This window comes from Bos mutus, chromosome 7 (assembly GCF_027580195.1).
Source record: "Bos mutus isolate GX-2022 chromosome 7, NWIPB_WYAK_1.1, whole genome shotgun sequence".
In the NCBI taxonomy this organism is placed as follows: domain Eukaryota; kingdom Metazoa; phylum Chordata; class Mammalia; order Artiodactyla; family Bovidae; genus Bos; species Bos mutus.
In genome coordinates, this window is record NC_091623.1 from 48,445,112 (window position 1) to 48,459,622 (window position 14,511).

The 14,511-nt window shown below is 59.5% G+C and overlaps 1 protein-coding gene across 1 annotated transcript in view; it reads left to right on the forward strand.

The window, feature by feature from the left end:
• The first annotated feature begins 1,075 nt into the window (after positions 1-1,075).
• Positions 1,076-14,511, forward strand: part of OBSCN (obscurin, cytoskeletal calmodulin and titin-interacting RhoGEF) — a 236,110-nt gene continuing 222,674 nt past the window's right edge. The window contains 7 exon segments of the mRNA XM_070373477.1: positions 1,076-1,228; positions 4,424-5,432; positions 6,533-6,802; positions 7,046-7,306; positions 8,073-8,381; positions 8,832-9,098; positions 9,604-9,888. Of these exon segments, the coding sequence (XP_070229578.1) occupies positions 4,448-5,432; positions 6,533-6,802; positions 7,046-7,306; positions 8,073-8,381; positions 8,832-9,098; positions 9,604-9,888 (2,377 nt within the window). The 5' untranslated portion in view covers positions 1,076-1,228; positions 4,424-4,447.

Genomic DNA, 14,511 nt, shown 5'->3' on the forward strand with positions numbered 1-14,511 from the left:
CAATGGGATTATTGCCCATATGAGAAGCAGAGATATCAGAACTCTCTCTGCCAAGTTGGGAGACAGAGAGAATGTGCCATCTGTTTACCAGAAAGAAAGGCTGTTAGTGAACATGGAATCTGCCAATACCTTCATGTTGAACTTGTAGCATCTAGAACGGTAAAATAAATGTTAAGTCCCCTAGTCTGTGATGATGGGCAGAGAGCAGCACCCCAGCCCTCCCCTGGTGGGTCAGCCTCTTCCCAGGAGAGGCCCCTGGACTTTTACCAGATCCCTGATTCCCAACCTCTCATTCTCCTAAAGGTAGCAAAACTGCTTTCTCTGGCTCTCCAGTAGACCCCTGCTAAGTGAAGCCCACCTTCTCACCTGGGTGGGCCCAGCATCCTGTTCACCCTTGACCCAGTGCCGGGGTCATGGGGATGGGGGGCAGCCATCCTGGGGTGTGAAGTGGCTTTTGTCATCCACACCCCCTGCCGCTGTCCTGTCTGCCCACCTCCCGGGGCTGGGTCCCTGGTCCCTGGGAAGTGAAGGTCACGGGATGGGATGTTAGGGACCCTCACTCCCATGTAAAGATGCCACGGACACCCAGCCAGGCCAGGCGTGGCCGGCAGGGACCAGGGTTAATGAACCCACCCCAGTCACATGTGTGGTTAGGGTGGAGCGGGGGCTGACCTTGGGCACCTGTGCTAGGCTCACAGCTGCTCATCTCAACCTAAAGGTTGCAGCATTCTCTGGTGAGTGGTCATCTTGGGGTGGCTCTGCTCCCCTCTGGGTGGTGGTCCTGGGTGCTCCTATGAGTGGTCCTGGATCCCCCTTTTTCTGTCCCTCCCTGCGCTCCCGGATGCTGGTCTGAGGGGTCCCCACGAGCAGGGGGCACACATCACGGGCACACACAGGCCCCCCTCCCCCAGCAGCCCTGAGCCTCTGCCCGCTGCCTCCCTGGGGCCAGGGGTGAGACCCAATCTGGGGCAGTGACTCCCGGGCTATTTTGGAGCTGGGCTGGGCTGGGCGGGCTGGGGGCGGGGTGGGGGCGGGCCCAGTCCTCTTTAGTGGATAGGATCTGCCTGTCCTTTTGCCCCTGTCCAGTTTGAGGACCGGCAGGCGTGCGGGCTGCTGGGTGGGAAACTTGTCGGTCCTGGGCCCCCGGAGGGAGGTGAGGCCCAGCAGCCCCTGCCGCACCATCTGAGCACCTCGCCTGGGTGCTGCCTCGTGCCCCCGGGAGAGACAGGTGAGGAGGCAGAGCGCAGGAGGGGTGGGGGGCCAGCCAGGGCCCCTGAGGACGGCGGAGCTGAAGGTCACGGCTCTGGGGGATGGAGGGACCTGGGGTAGAATTTCAGCCAGGCTGTGCTGCTCCTGGGGTTGGGGCTGTGGATTGCAGCCCCTGGTGCCTTGCAGAATGGAGCCAGACCCACATGCGGGGAGGCAGCAGCTGGGGCAGGTGGGGGGCGTCCGAAGCACCCACCTCCCCTCTGCCTAGTGCCCTGAGGGTCCGGCTGGCCCTGCCCCCAGCTCTGTTGAGATGGATGCCCGCTGACAGCTGGGGCTATTTTGGGCCTGTTGGCTCAGCGGAGGGGACAGCCAGAGGGGCAGTGACACCTGACTCCAGGAAAGAATTTCCCCTGGAGTTTGGGAAGCTGGAAGGCCCAGAGGTCTAGGGAGAAAGCACAGACTGCAGGAGCTGCCCTTTGAAGTCTTTTCTGGAAGGGTGTGGGGGCAACACAGCGGGGAGAGGAAAGCGGGGGAGACGGCCTCTGGGAGGGGGCCGGCCAAGGTTCTTCTGTGTGGCTGCGAACCACTTCTCACCCTGGGCTCATCTGGAAAATGGCCCAAGTCCCACCAGGACCCAAGAGTGGCCAAGTTCTGGAAAAGCGAGGGGCTGTAGGGGTGACATGGGTCAGCCGCAGGCTCCCTGTAGGCTTGCAAGAGGGGAGGGTCTTGGCCTCAGGGGGAGGAGCCTGGCAGTGCCAAGATGGGGGCCCCAAGGGACTGAGGAGCCCAAGCAGGGTCCACAGGTGGGCATCAGAGGGAGGAAGGGGCTTCCCTAAGACGCTGGGGTTCAGGTCCTGGCTTGGTCTCTCCTCCTGAAACTCCCGATTCTGCCCTTGTGGCTGAAGCTCCCATGGCCCCAGCTCCCAACGTGGCAGGGGGAGGAGGAGGAGACTGTGGATGAATCTGGGCCCAGAGGGGCCTTGGGTGGTCCCCACCCCACACGCAGCTTGAAGCAGCGTGGCTCCAGAGTCCTCTGGCATACCTCGGGCTACCTTGGCCCTGCTGCCCAGTGAGGGTGCCTGCCTGGTGTGGGGGTGTCAAGGGGGGGTCTTGTTTTAGACTTCAGTGTTTCTGCTGCATTGGGAGTGGGGCATGCAGGCCCTGGACAGAGGATTCATCTCCATGGCTTTAGAGGATCTTGGAGTCTCTGCCCACTCTTGAGCACCTGCTGAGAGCTGGCTCCCCCTAAGTATGTGCAGAGATGAGATTTCCTCATCCTTCTTTTCTAGGGTCCAAGGGGCTGCCAGCTGTGGAAGTGGCCCCCTGACCCTGCATAGACTTGCTCATGAGCTCAGAGCAGGTGTCTTCCGTCCCACACCTGCTCTGGGTGTAGTAGGGGCAGGGTGCCATGTCCTGCCTTGGGGAACCCACAGATTGACTGTATAATTCAGGAGGCAGTGGTGTGTTGGGAACAGATTGGAACTCAGGCCCCTGGGGAACTGGTGTCAAAGTAATTCTTCCACAGAGGGACGCTGAGGCCCAGGAGGTTGTTCATGGAGGTGGGTGGCCACCCGCCCAGGTCCTTCTCAGGCCAAGAGCCCAGCCAGGCCATGGGGGAGCAAATGAAGGGGGGGAAGTGGGCAGGGCAGAGGTGCTGACTGCACAGTGAGTCAGCAGGCTGGTCCCAGCTCATCTCCTTGAGGGGGATTAAGCGGATTAGGTCCCGAATCACAGGCTGGGGAGCTGGAGGGCCTGGGAACCTTGCCCTGTTTGTCCTATGGTGGGCAGCCCCATGCTGAAGGCCCAGCCCCCGGGGTGAAAAGAGTTAACCCACTTGGGGACAGCCCAGGGCCCATGGGCCCATCTGTGCTGGCTCTCTTACAGAAGCCCCTGTGTAGGCAAGGCCCAGTTTCACCTCACCCACTGGTGCTGGGGGCCAGCGGGATCCAGCCTGGAGTTGGCAGACGCCAGCGTCAGTCAGAGGCGTTTGGCATTGCTGGTGCCAAACCCACCCCTGCAAGGTGTCCAGTTGGCAGAGCCACAGCCAATGGAGCCTCAGCCAAGACCTGAAGTGGCTGGGCTACAGTCCCCCCACAGCCCCCTGGGTGGACCTGGCTAGCTGGCCCACCCATTCTCAGCCTTACTGGACTCTTGCAGCATTCTCCATTGTCCTCCACAGACACACCAGTGACCTTCCCCATTTCAACTTCTGATGAAAGGAGGCAGGCACTCATAGCAAGAGCTCGTGGGTAGCCCTATGTGCTGGAGGGGTGCCCAGCCCTCCAGCTGTAGAATTTCCATTCTTTCCTCATTGATGAGCACCCCCCTTCAGGGGTCGAGGGGATGTGTGGCGGGACCCCAGGAGGGGTGAGATGTGACCCAGGACAGTGGCAGGAGGGACAGGCCCTGTGTACTGCACTCTCTGTTGGGCAGTGTCCAGTTAGGACGGCTGGACAGCCTGCAGGGCAGCCCAGTGCTTGAGTGGGGAAAGCCAGTGGAGAGAATGGGGAGCAAAGGGGGAAGGCCAAGCAGGGGGCTCAGAGGAGAGTCTGCTGGAGTAGAGAACACCTCTGGTGTGCCTTAGAGAGGACAGGCCAGCAGTGGGCACCTCATGAGCCTCCACGGCCAGGGCCTGTCAGGGTGCAGCGAGTTGCCTCTCTGTGACTGGGAGACACTAGGTAGATTGGAGTTTCAGGCCCCAGGAAGCACCAGTGTGTGGGGAGACAGGACACCCGATGGAACCTGGAGTGGCCAGGAGGGACGGGGAAGGTCCTGGTGGTGACATACAGCATGGCAGAGGCTGCACAGGGAGGAGGGCAAGCTTGCTGCTGGTGCAGTGTCTGGGGATAGGTGCTCAGCTGGATCTTGAGTTGGGGCAGCAGGCCTGGAGCTAGGACAAGAGGGAGGAGATGCTCCAGCCAATTAAAAAGAGCCCATTTTGGGGGTGGAGTTGGGGCCAAACTCCAAGGCCCAGAAAGAGGCAAACTGGCACTTCTGGACCACCATACCAGCTGGTGATGCCACCTGCAGGGACGGGGTATGTGGGAGGAGATGGGAGCAGAATGGGGAGACGTTCACCCTGTATTAAGCTGTATTTTCCAGGCGGCACTGGGCCGGTGAAGTAGCCAAGAGGGACACAGGCAAAGTAGCCAAGTGGGGTTCTGAGCACACCAGGGACTCATCCCCACCATTCCCTCCCCTACTCCACTCACAGGTTCTCCCGCCTCTCCCACCCACCATGGATCACTCCTCCTTCAGCGGTGCACCCCGCTTCCTAACCCGGCCCAAGGCCTTCGTGGTATCGGTGGGCAAAGATGCCACGCTGAGCTGCCAGATCGTGGGCAACCCCACGCCGCAAGTGAGCTGGGAGAAAGACCGGCAGCTGGTGGAGGCGGGTGGTCGCTTCCGCCTGGCCCAGGACGGCGACCTGTACCGCCTGACCATCCTGGACCTGGCGCTGGGTGATAGTGGGCAATATGTGTGCCGTGCGCGCAACGCCATCGGCGAGGCCTTCGCGGCGGTCGGCCTGCAGGTGGACGCCGACGCCGCGTGCGCCGAGCAGGCGCCTCACTTCCTGCTGCGGCCCACCTCCATCCGCGTGCGCGAGGGCGCCGAGGCCACCTTCCGCTGCCGCGTGCGCGGTTCGCCGCCCATGTCGGTGAGCTGGGCCAAGGACGGGCGGCGCCTGGGTGTGCTGGACGCCCCCCGAGTGCGAGTGGAGGAGAGCGGCGAGGCGAGCGCTCTGCGCATCCGGGCTGCACAGCCGAGAGACAGCGGCACCTATACGGTGCACGCGGAGAACCCGCTGGGCGCCGCCAGCGCCGCCGCCGGGCTTACGGTGGACGCGGAGGCAGAGGCAGCCAACCCGCCGGGGGCCTCCACCGCCATGCTCCTGGCGCACCTGCAGCGGCGGCGCGAGGCCATGCGCGCCGGGGGCGCCCCGGCCTCGCCGCCGAGCTCCGGCACGCGCACCTGCACGGTGACAGAGGGCAAACACGCGCGCCTCAGCTGCTTCGTGACGGGCGAGCCCAAGCCTGAGATCGTGTGGAAGAAGGATGGACAGCTGGTGGTGGAGGGCCGGCGGCACGTGGTGTATGAGGACGAGCAGGAGAACTTCGTGCTGAAGATCCTCTTCTGCAAGCAGTCAGACTGTGGCCTCTACACCTGCACGGCGTCCAACCTTGTGGGCCAGACCTACAGCTCGGTGCTGGTCGTTGTGAGAGGTGAGCTCCTGGTGGCTGGCACGAAGTCGCTGTGCGCAGTGAACACAGGCGGAGGTTCTTCCCCAGGCCGCCCATCCCTTCCTTCTAGCGGCTGCTGCTGCCGCCATTTCCCTATCGTGTAGAGAAATCCGTGGCTGGAGGTCTTGGCGGCTCTTGCTGTGGTGTTTCATTGTCTTTGTGAAAGTAACACGCGTGTACAACCAAGTGCTTGTCACTAACACCCCCTCCCTCGGGAGGTGGTTGCCCAGTGGCGGAGCCTGCCCTGTCCAGGCTGAGGGTGACCCAGGCTCTCCCCCTCTCCTACAGGATGCTAGGTGGGGGGTCTCCCCAGCTGAGCCGGAGGGAGGCAGGATCAAGGACAGACCTCGTGCTGTCAGAGGCCTCAGGCTGGGACTGCCCCAGGGCGCAGCCTGAACCTGATTCTGGGTCAGTTTGCAGGTTCTGTCCCCAGCGCACGGGGCAGCTGTGGACAACACCGTCAGAACTTGTTCCTTCTTGTTTCCTAAGACCAGCCTCGATGTGGTCGGAGTCCCGTCTCCACTTTTTGCCAGCTGTGGGATCTCCAGCAGGGCGCTTCAACCTTTGTGTGCGTGTGTCTGCTTCCTGTTTTTTTTTTTTTTTTTGCAGGGAAGTGCGCTGGGGTTGAGCAGTTTTTCAGGCCAGTACTTGTCCAGTGGCCTCTCTGCTGTGTAATCCAGCCTCTCTTGGCTGTCCGGGACCACCAGCTTAGGGGGCTGCCCAGCCATGCTGCTTGCTAGGACTTCACCTGCGGCATTTCTCCTTTTTTGGTCCAGACTTCTCCCTGATTCTTGGGGGAAGGGACTCTTTCCTTTAAGTCCCTCTCCACTGTTCTCCTTCCTCTCCTTTCCCTCTACCTCCCTCTGTCCCCGCTCCCTGAAGCTCCTTACCCACCCTCCAACCCCTACCCTGGCTCCCTGCCCCCACCCCAGCCTTATACCTACCTTTCCCTGTCTCCTTCCTTTCTTTCACTCGCCTCCCTGCCCCTCTGCACTGCCCCCTCTTCCCCCAGCCTCTGGCACCCCTCCAACCTGCCCCTCTTCCCTCTCCCGGTCCCGCTCATCTGAGCCCTTCTTCCGCAGAGCCCACAGTGCCCTTCAGAAAGCGCCTGCAGGACCTGGAGGTGCCGGAGAAGGCATCAGCCACGTTCCAGTGTGAAGTACCGGTGCCAGCCATGGAGTCTGCCTGGTATAAGGAGGAAACGCGGCTGTGGGCCAGCGCCAAGTACCTCATCGAGGAGGCGGGTGCCGAGCGTCGGCTGACCGTGCTGAACGTCTCCTCCGACGACGACGCCGTGTACATCTGTGAGACGGCAGAGGGCAGTCGCACGGTGGCTGAGCTGGCAGTGCGAGGTGAGTGGGCAGCGGGCCAAGAGACTGGGCAGGGTATGGGTCTCCCAGGAACTGGGCAAGTGACTGAGGTCCTGGGCGGCGGGGCAGGCTGGATGCCAGGACAAGGGGTGGGTCAGGGAGGGGTGGAGTGGGAGCTCTGGGTGCAGGGGCAGGAAGGAGGTGTGGGTGGGGCAGCCCTATGGGGGTCGCTCTGACCAGCTCTACCCTCTTCCCCCTCACTCACTGCTCCTCTGCCCACCCCAGGCAACCTCCTTCGGAAGCTCCCAAGGAAGACAGCTGTACGAGTGGGAGACACCGCCATGTTCTGTGTGGAGCTGGCCAAGCCCGAGGGCCCTGTTCAGTGGCTGTGGAACCAGAAGGCGGTGGTGGCTGGGGGCCGGGTGGCCATCACTGCTGAGGGCACGTGCCACACGCTGACCATCTCCCAGTGCAGCCTGGAGGATGTGGGTGAGGTGGCCTTTGTGGCTGGGGACTGCCGGACGTCTACCCAGTTTTGCGTGTCAGGTAAGGGCTGTGAGAGCCCCTGTTGGATGGAGAGGGGGGCCCCGTCCCTGCCCACCATGTGTTGGGCCCTGCTCTGACTTTTCGCCTGCTGTGGGGAGCACTGTGCGTTGTAGACTGCCTAGGTTGTAGATCTGGTTCTGTGGGGGGCGTGATTTGTCTGACCCCCTCCTCCACGATGGTCACACTAGGCGTCCGCAAAGTGGGAGTCCTAGTGGCCCCCCCGACCTGTGAACCAACTTAAACAGTGCAGGTGGTTCTAGAAGCACAGCGTGTAGGGGAACATTGCGTGTGTCCTCTTTCTCAGCCTTTGGTGCTGAGACCAGCTGGCACAGGGTCAGCCCTTTGCTGGGGTCAGGGGTGTGTGGGTCTCAGCACCCTTGGAAGGGTCCTTGTGCCTTGCCTTAACCATCATCCAGCCCAGGATCCCAATGCACAGAGGGGGTCAAGGCTGAGAACTGGAAGGAGCTCCTTTCCAGGCCCCGTGGACAGCTCATGGTGGCCCTGGGCCAAGTGTGGCCTCTGAGGCCCGGGTGCTCTTTCCACTGCAGACAGAGAAACGGCCACAGAGCTGAGACCGGGGTGCTGGCCCACAGCACACTCTTGGGCTGGCAGCCCCCTTGGGCTGTGGCCATTCCAGACCACCAGGGCAGTACCCCCCCACGGAGGGCTGGGAATTCTGTCACAAGAACTTCTCCCTCCTGTGATATTGGACCCAGGCTTGGGGAGGGGGTTTCCAGTTGGTGACGTGGGCCCATGCTCTGCTCAGCCCCCAGGAGGCCGCCCCTGCATGCTCCTGAAGCCCCCGTGGTGAAGGCCCAGACAGAGAGCTCCGTAACTCTTGGCTGGTCCCCGCCACCTGCTGGGGACCGCCCTGCTGCCATTGAGGGCTACCTGGTGGAGAAGAAGAGGCTGGGCGCCTATACCTGGAGCCGTTGCCATGAAGATGAGTGGGTGACAACGCCGGAGCTGACTGTGGCTGGCGTGGCCGAGGAGGGAGAGTTCCAGTTCAGGGTGTCAGCTGTGAACAGCTTTGGCCAGAGCCCCTACCTCGAGTTCCCAGGAACTGTACACCTGGGTAAGTGCCGAAGGCTCTCGTCTCCACGGCACCCTGACAGCAGTCTGTGGGACCATCTGCTTCTGAATCGCCCAGACCTAGAGTGTAGCCCAGTGCTGGAGAGGCCAGCATGGCTCCTGCGTCCTCTTTGTGGTAGGGGGGTGCCCAGGATCCTGATGCTCTTGAAGACTCTTTGGTGGGAAGGCCAGGTGACCCCAACACAGGACTCAAGCCCCAGGAACTGTCTGTGCCCACCAACCCCAGGGCACTGGGCTACTTACTGGGTCTGTGGGAGCTGAAGGGGATCTTGCGTAGCTCCAACTTGTTCTCACTCCACCCTGGGTCTGGTTTTCACTCAGGGTCTCCACGTGCTTGCCCAGTGGACTTCCTAGAGGAGGGGTTATTTGGGGCTAGGCATTGGAGGAGAGGAGGGGAGGGGCCCAACTACTTCCTGAAGCTCTCACTCCACAGCTCCCCAGCTGGCTGTGAAAACACCTCTGAAGGCAGTGGAGGCAGTGGAAGGCGGCGAGGTGACCTTCTCTGTGGACCTCACTACGGCCTCATCAGGGGAGTGGTTCCTGGACGGGCGGGTCCTGAAGGCCAGCAGCGTGTATGTGATACAGCGGGATGGCACCCGCCACACTCTCACCATCCGCTCGGTGCCTGTCAGCCTGCACGGGGCGGAGCTCAAGTTCGTGGCCAATGGCATCGAGAGCAGCATCCGCATGGAGGTCCGAGGTAGGGACCCTGTCTTGTGACCCCAGGGCTTCTTCAGGCCACGTTTCCTGAGGGATAGGGGTGGGACGGAGTCCCTGCAGTCGCAGGGATCCTGGGAAGTCTGTTGTGGCTCTCAGAGCAGCTGGATAACGTGGGGCCAGGTGGTGGGGTGTGCAAGGCCGTGCAAGGGTGTGAGTGGAGGAAGGTCTAAAGAGTCCGAGCTTCGGTTCTGTGTCTGTGCCCCGCCACTTGCCTCCCCTCTCCCCTCCTCCCTTCTTGCTGATTCCTTCTCCTCCTCCACTTCTTGTCCTGTGTCTTCTTTTCTTGCCTCTCGGAGTCTGTTGCATGATATCCGGCTCTTCCTTCTCTGTCCGCTGTCTCTTTGTAACCTCCAACCCCTTCCTCACATCCACACCCTGTTGTCCACACCTTCATCCCACTTCCCCACCCTCCTCCTCTGATCACTCTCCTCCTCTCGCCGCCCTCTTCACTTACCCCTCCTTTGTCACCTGTATGTGACTTCCAGCGCCCCTGGAGCTGACGGCCAAGCGTCCGGCACCAGCAGCGGCCGCTCGGGAGGTGCTGGCCCGGCTGCACGAGGAGGCCCAGCTCCTGGCCGAGCTGTCGGACCAGGCGGCAGCCGTGACGTGGCTCAAGGACGGACACACGCTGTCTCCCGGCCCCAAGTATGAGGTGCAGGCTTCAGCTGGGCAGCGGGCACTGCTCGTGCGGGACGTGAAGCGAGAAGACGCGGGCCTGTATGAGTGCGTCAGCCGTGGGAGCCGCATCGCCTACCAGCTGCTGGTGCAAGGTGACACGAGTGTGTGTGTGTCCCTCTCCCCTCAACTCTGGATAAGCCCTGAGTGGCAGGAGCCGCTGTCTTCGGTCCCCGTGGGGAGGGGTGGGGGAGCAGCTCTGCCAAGCCTGTGGGGAGCGGGGTCAGATGGGCTCAGGTTACCCTGTGGGAGGTCAGAGGTGTGTTGGGGGGTGCTCGGCTCACCCCGTGGCGACAGCGGGGGATGGGATGGTGTTGGGTGAGCACGTGCAGAGGGCAGAGGTCTGGGCAGCTCTGCTGACCTCCTGAGTAGGCTAGGCCTTCAGGTCACCCCTGAGGGTAGGGTGGGGAACCAGGAGCCCGGCCCACCCTGGTGGGAGGGTGGGGACAGGACCTCTGCTCAGCAGGGGAGGGCAGCACTTGGTGGTCGAAAGTCAGCCGCGGGGCTGCTCGTCTCCAGGTCTGGGCTAGGGCTGATGTCTGCTGTAATTCTGAAGCAGGAGCACCTTCGTTTACTAGCTGCGTGGGCACGTGTGTGCTGAGGGCTCTTTCAGCTCCCTGAGCTGCCTGTGTGCCTTTGTAGGCCTCACACCCTCCTTGCACAAGGACACGGCTGTGGGTGCCGTGGCGGGGAGGCCAGCCCACTTGGAACTCGAGACCGCAGACGCCCGTGTGCACGTTCCCGGGTACAAGGATGGCGTGGAGCTCGGTTGCTCCTGCCAGCACTTCTCCCGGGAGGATGTAGACACACGGCACTGCTTGGTGGCCACCTCAGGCACTGTGCAGGGTGAGGGCACCCGTTGGTGCTGAGCGGGTGAGGACTCTGGACTCCTGATCATGTGTCTGTGGTGAGTGCACTGCCTCCTAGGCTTGGTTTGTAGGGAGCAGTTCTGGCTGCTCCCATGTTGCACTTGCAAGGCCAAGCTCTCTCACTTCATTTCTTCTGAGAATGCTTGGGAGTAGGGGTAGTTACTCCTGGATTTGGGTAAAGAAACTGCCCACAAAACATATGTATGTATGTATGTGTGTGTGTGTGTATATATATATATATATATTGGAAGAACACAGGTTTATAATATAAAAAATAAGGAGAAAATGAAAAACCCATGTCTTCTTTGTAAAGATGAGGAAATGAGGCAGAGCAGACCTGGAAAGTGTTGGAAGTGTCCTTGGAAGGTTAGATTTGGACCTTGGTAAGTCTGAGCCCCTGGCTTTTTCTCGAAGCCGTTGAGATCTCTTGGCAGATTCTCTAAGTCAGCTCTGCCCCATCCTGGCTTTCAGGAGGGTCTCTGCCTTGTCCCTGATGTGTCCTTACCTCTGAACACAGGCCCTAGGACCATCTGCCCATCAGGGGCACTGAGACTGCTTCCCATCACACCTAGGAGGGCTTGGAGTACCTGGACCACCTGTGCCCATCGAGGGTCCATATGCAGCCACTAATCACAAAGGATTTTCATGGTGGATCTGAGACTGCCAGGGTCTAGAGCACAGCTCTGTCATGACTCCAGGACTTGGAAGACCTCTCCTGGGCAGAATCTCTGACTGTGTATCCCTCCCTGTCCCTGGAGTCCTCAGTGGTGTTTCCAGGGAGCAGCCAGCACTCGGAGGTACAGGCTGAGGTGGGGGCCAGTGCCATGCTGAGCTGTGAGGTGGCCAGGGCCAGATGGAGATGATGTGGTACAAGGATGGGAAGAAGCTGAGCACAAGCTCAAAAGTGTGCCTGGAGGCCAAAGGCTGCCCCTAGAGTCTGGTAGTGCAGCAGGTAGGGAAGAGAGATGCTGAGGAGTACAGCTGTGAGACCAGGGCCAGAAGGTCTCCTTCCACCTGGGCGTCCCAAGTCAGTTGATGAAGCAGACATCTAGCCATTGAATAGCAACAGGCCTGGAGGAACCATTTCAGTGTGGGTGATGGCAGTGCCCGCAGACTCAGCAGGTCTGTGTCAGTCAGTTATACAGGTAGCCCTAGAATTTAGTGGCCCAGTGGAACAATCCATGGGCAGGAATTCAAGCAGTGTCAGTATGAGAGGCTCATCTCTGCTCCACATGGTGTTGGCCAGGACAGGAGGATCCAGTCTGGCTTCATCTGTGTGTCTGATGTCCCAGGGGGGCTGGCTGGCATGGGGCCTCTCTCTTCTAGTAATGTCTGTCTGGGACCATGCTTTTCTCTCTCTCCTGAGGCCATGCTCTCCTTGTCACATCTCATTCTGAAGGCCTCTTTCTCCATGTGGGTGGCCTGAGCTCCTTCATATAGTGGCGGGGTTCCCGCCAGGGAATAGGAGATGCTGCAAGGTTTGTTAAGGGTGGTTTTCACCAGACCCAGAGTGTCACATTCTGCATGTTCTGTTGCACAAAGCCAGACATAAGGTCAACCTAGTTCCGAGGGATTGGAAAAGAATTGGAAAAGAATTAACTTTGCTGTTAATGAGGGGTCCCCGACTCATTCGGGACAGTTTCTTACAATCTAGTACAGGAACATGGCTCTATCTGTCTAGATCTTTCTTGAGCATGGGATAAAGATCTTTCTAATGCTTATTACCTCATGCTCACAAGATGGCTTCCACAGCTCCAGCCATCACGTTCAAGATGGGAAGAACATGTGAGGATTGTATGTGTGTGTTTTTTTTTTTTTTTTACTTTTCACTACTATGTTGTAAATTATCACAAACTCAGCAGCTTAAATTCATGCCTGTATGTTAGATCATAGTCCTATAAATCAGAATTCTATAGATTGGGATTCTCTTTTCAGGGTCTCAAGAGCTGGAATCCATGTGGTCTTTTCCAAGCTCATCCAGGTTGCTAGCAGAATTCATTTCCTTGTGATTCTGGGCTGTTTTCTGGCTGGCTGGCCCCTAGGGGCTGTTTTTAGGTCCTTTCCCACATGGCATCTCATGTCCACTCACTCTTATGCTTAAAATCTCTTTGGCCAGGAAGAGCCCCCTCCCTTGTAAGGTCTCACCTGATTAGGCCAGTTCCAACCAGGAGGATCTCCTTGAGAGTGAGTGAACTCATAGTCAAATGATCTTGGACCTAACTTCCTTCTGCAGAGCTCCTTCACAGCAGCACCTGGAGTGGTGTTTGGTGGAATAGCTTAGAGGGGACATGCACACTGAGGGGCAGGGATCTTGGAACAGTCCAGCCTAGCACAGGGTGTCACCTGCTCATTCCTCTCCTCAGAGAACAGATACTCTCTGAGGAATCCACAGCAGAGTTTCTCTATGCCTTCCAGTGTTGCCTGGATCCGATAGCCATGCCTAGCTCAGGAGCCTGGGAAAGTGAGTCCCTAACCTTCCAGGTTCAGCAGTGTGACTCTGAGGGTGGTGTGGCTGGCCCGACTCTGCTGAGGGACCTGTCTTGCAGGACTGGCCCATGCCCACACCAGGGTGACTGTGCCTTGATTTTAGACACTGACTTCGAGGCAGGCTGTGGAGGGGTCAGGGTGTGGACAGGGTCAGACCTCACCCTGGCTTCTTAGGAGCCAAGTGACCTTAGGCAAGTTGTCAGTGTATATCCCCGTGAAGTTCATGTCATCCTAGAAACTCAGAATGGGGGCTTATCTGGAAATGGGGTCTATGCAGATGACATCAAAGAAGGCATCACAAGGTGAGATAACCATGGATTAGGATGGGCCTTGAATCCAGTGACAGGTGTCCTTTGAGAGAAAGAAGAGGAATGTGTGCGATACAGAGACAGGGAGAAATGGCCAGTGATAGTGAAGGCGGAGGTTGGGGTGATGCAGTCACAAACCCAGGGACAGCACCAGAAGTTGGAAGCACCTGGGGCCATCTGCCCACGTTGCCTCAGGAGGGAGCTCGGCCTGCCCACACCTTGATCTCAGACTTCTGGTGTCCAGAACTGAAGAGAACACATTCCTGTTGTCTTAAGCCCCCTGTCTGTGGTCATTTGTTCTGGCCATTCTAGGACCTCCCACAGTTGCCTCCCGCCCCCTTTTTCTCATCTTTTCAGTCGGTTCAGTCACTCAGTCGTGTCCGACTCTTTGCGACCCCATGGACTGCAGCACGCCAGGCTTCCCTGTCCATCACCAACTCCTGAAGCTTGCTCAAACTCGTGTCTATCGAGTTGGTGATGCCATCCAACCATCTCATCCTCTGCCATCCTCTTCTCCTGCATTCAATCTTTGCCAGCGTCAGGGTCTCTTCCAGTGAGTCAGTTCTTCGCATCAGGTGGCCAAAGTATCTGCGGTGAGGGGCAGTAATAGAACTCCTGGAGCTGTCCTGAGGGCACCCTCGAGGAGTGCTGAGGGCTGGCTCCCTCCCGCACTGCTGGACTGAGATTCTGGGAGTGCGGTAGGTCAAGGGAGGAGGGTGGAGCTTTTGTGGTGGGCCAGAGGCCCAGGCATCAGGGCCCCGGGTCTGGTACTGGAGGCGAACCCAAGCATGTCAGGCAGGGTGGCACTCCACCAAATGTGCATCAGGGCCTCCAGAAAGTTCTGGACAGTGATGCGGGAACGTCTGGGCATGTACTTGGCCCCTGATCCTGTTGAATGGTGTGTGCTCCTGTGCCTGGGTCCTGATGCTCTTGCCTGCAGTGGGGCCCCAGGGAAGCCACATCAGTACCTTGTGTGGTATCAGTTTTTCACCTGGGCAGAATGAGGCCCACCCAGTTTGAGGGCTGTCCAGGGAATTAGGTTGAGATGGCGCTT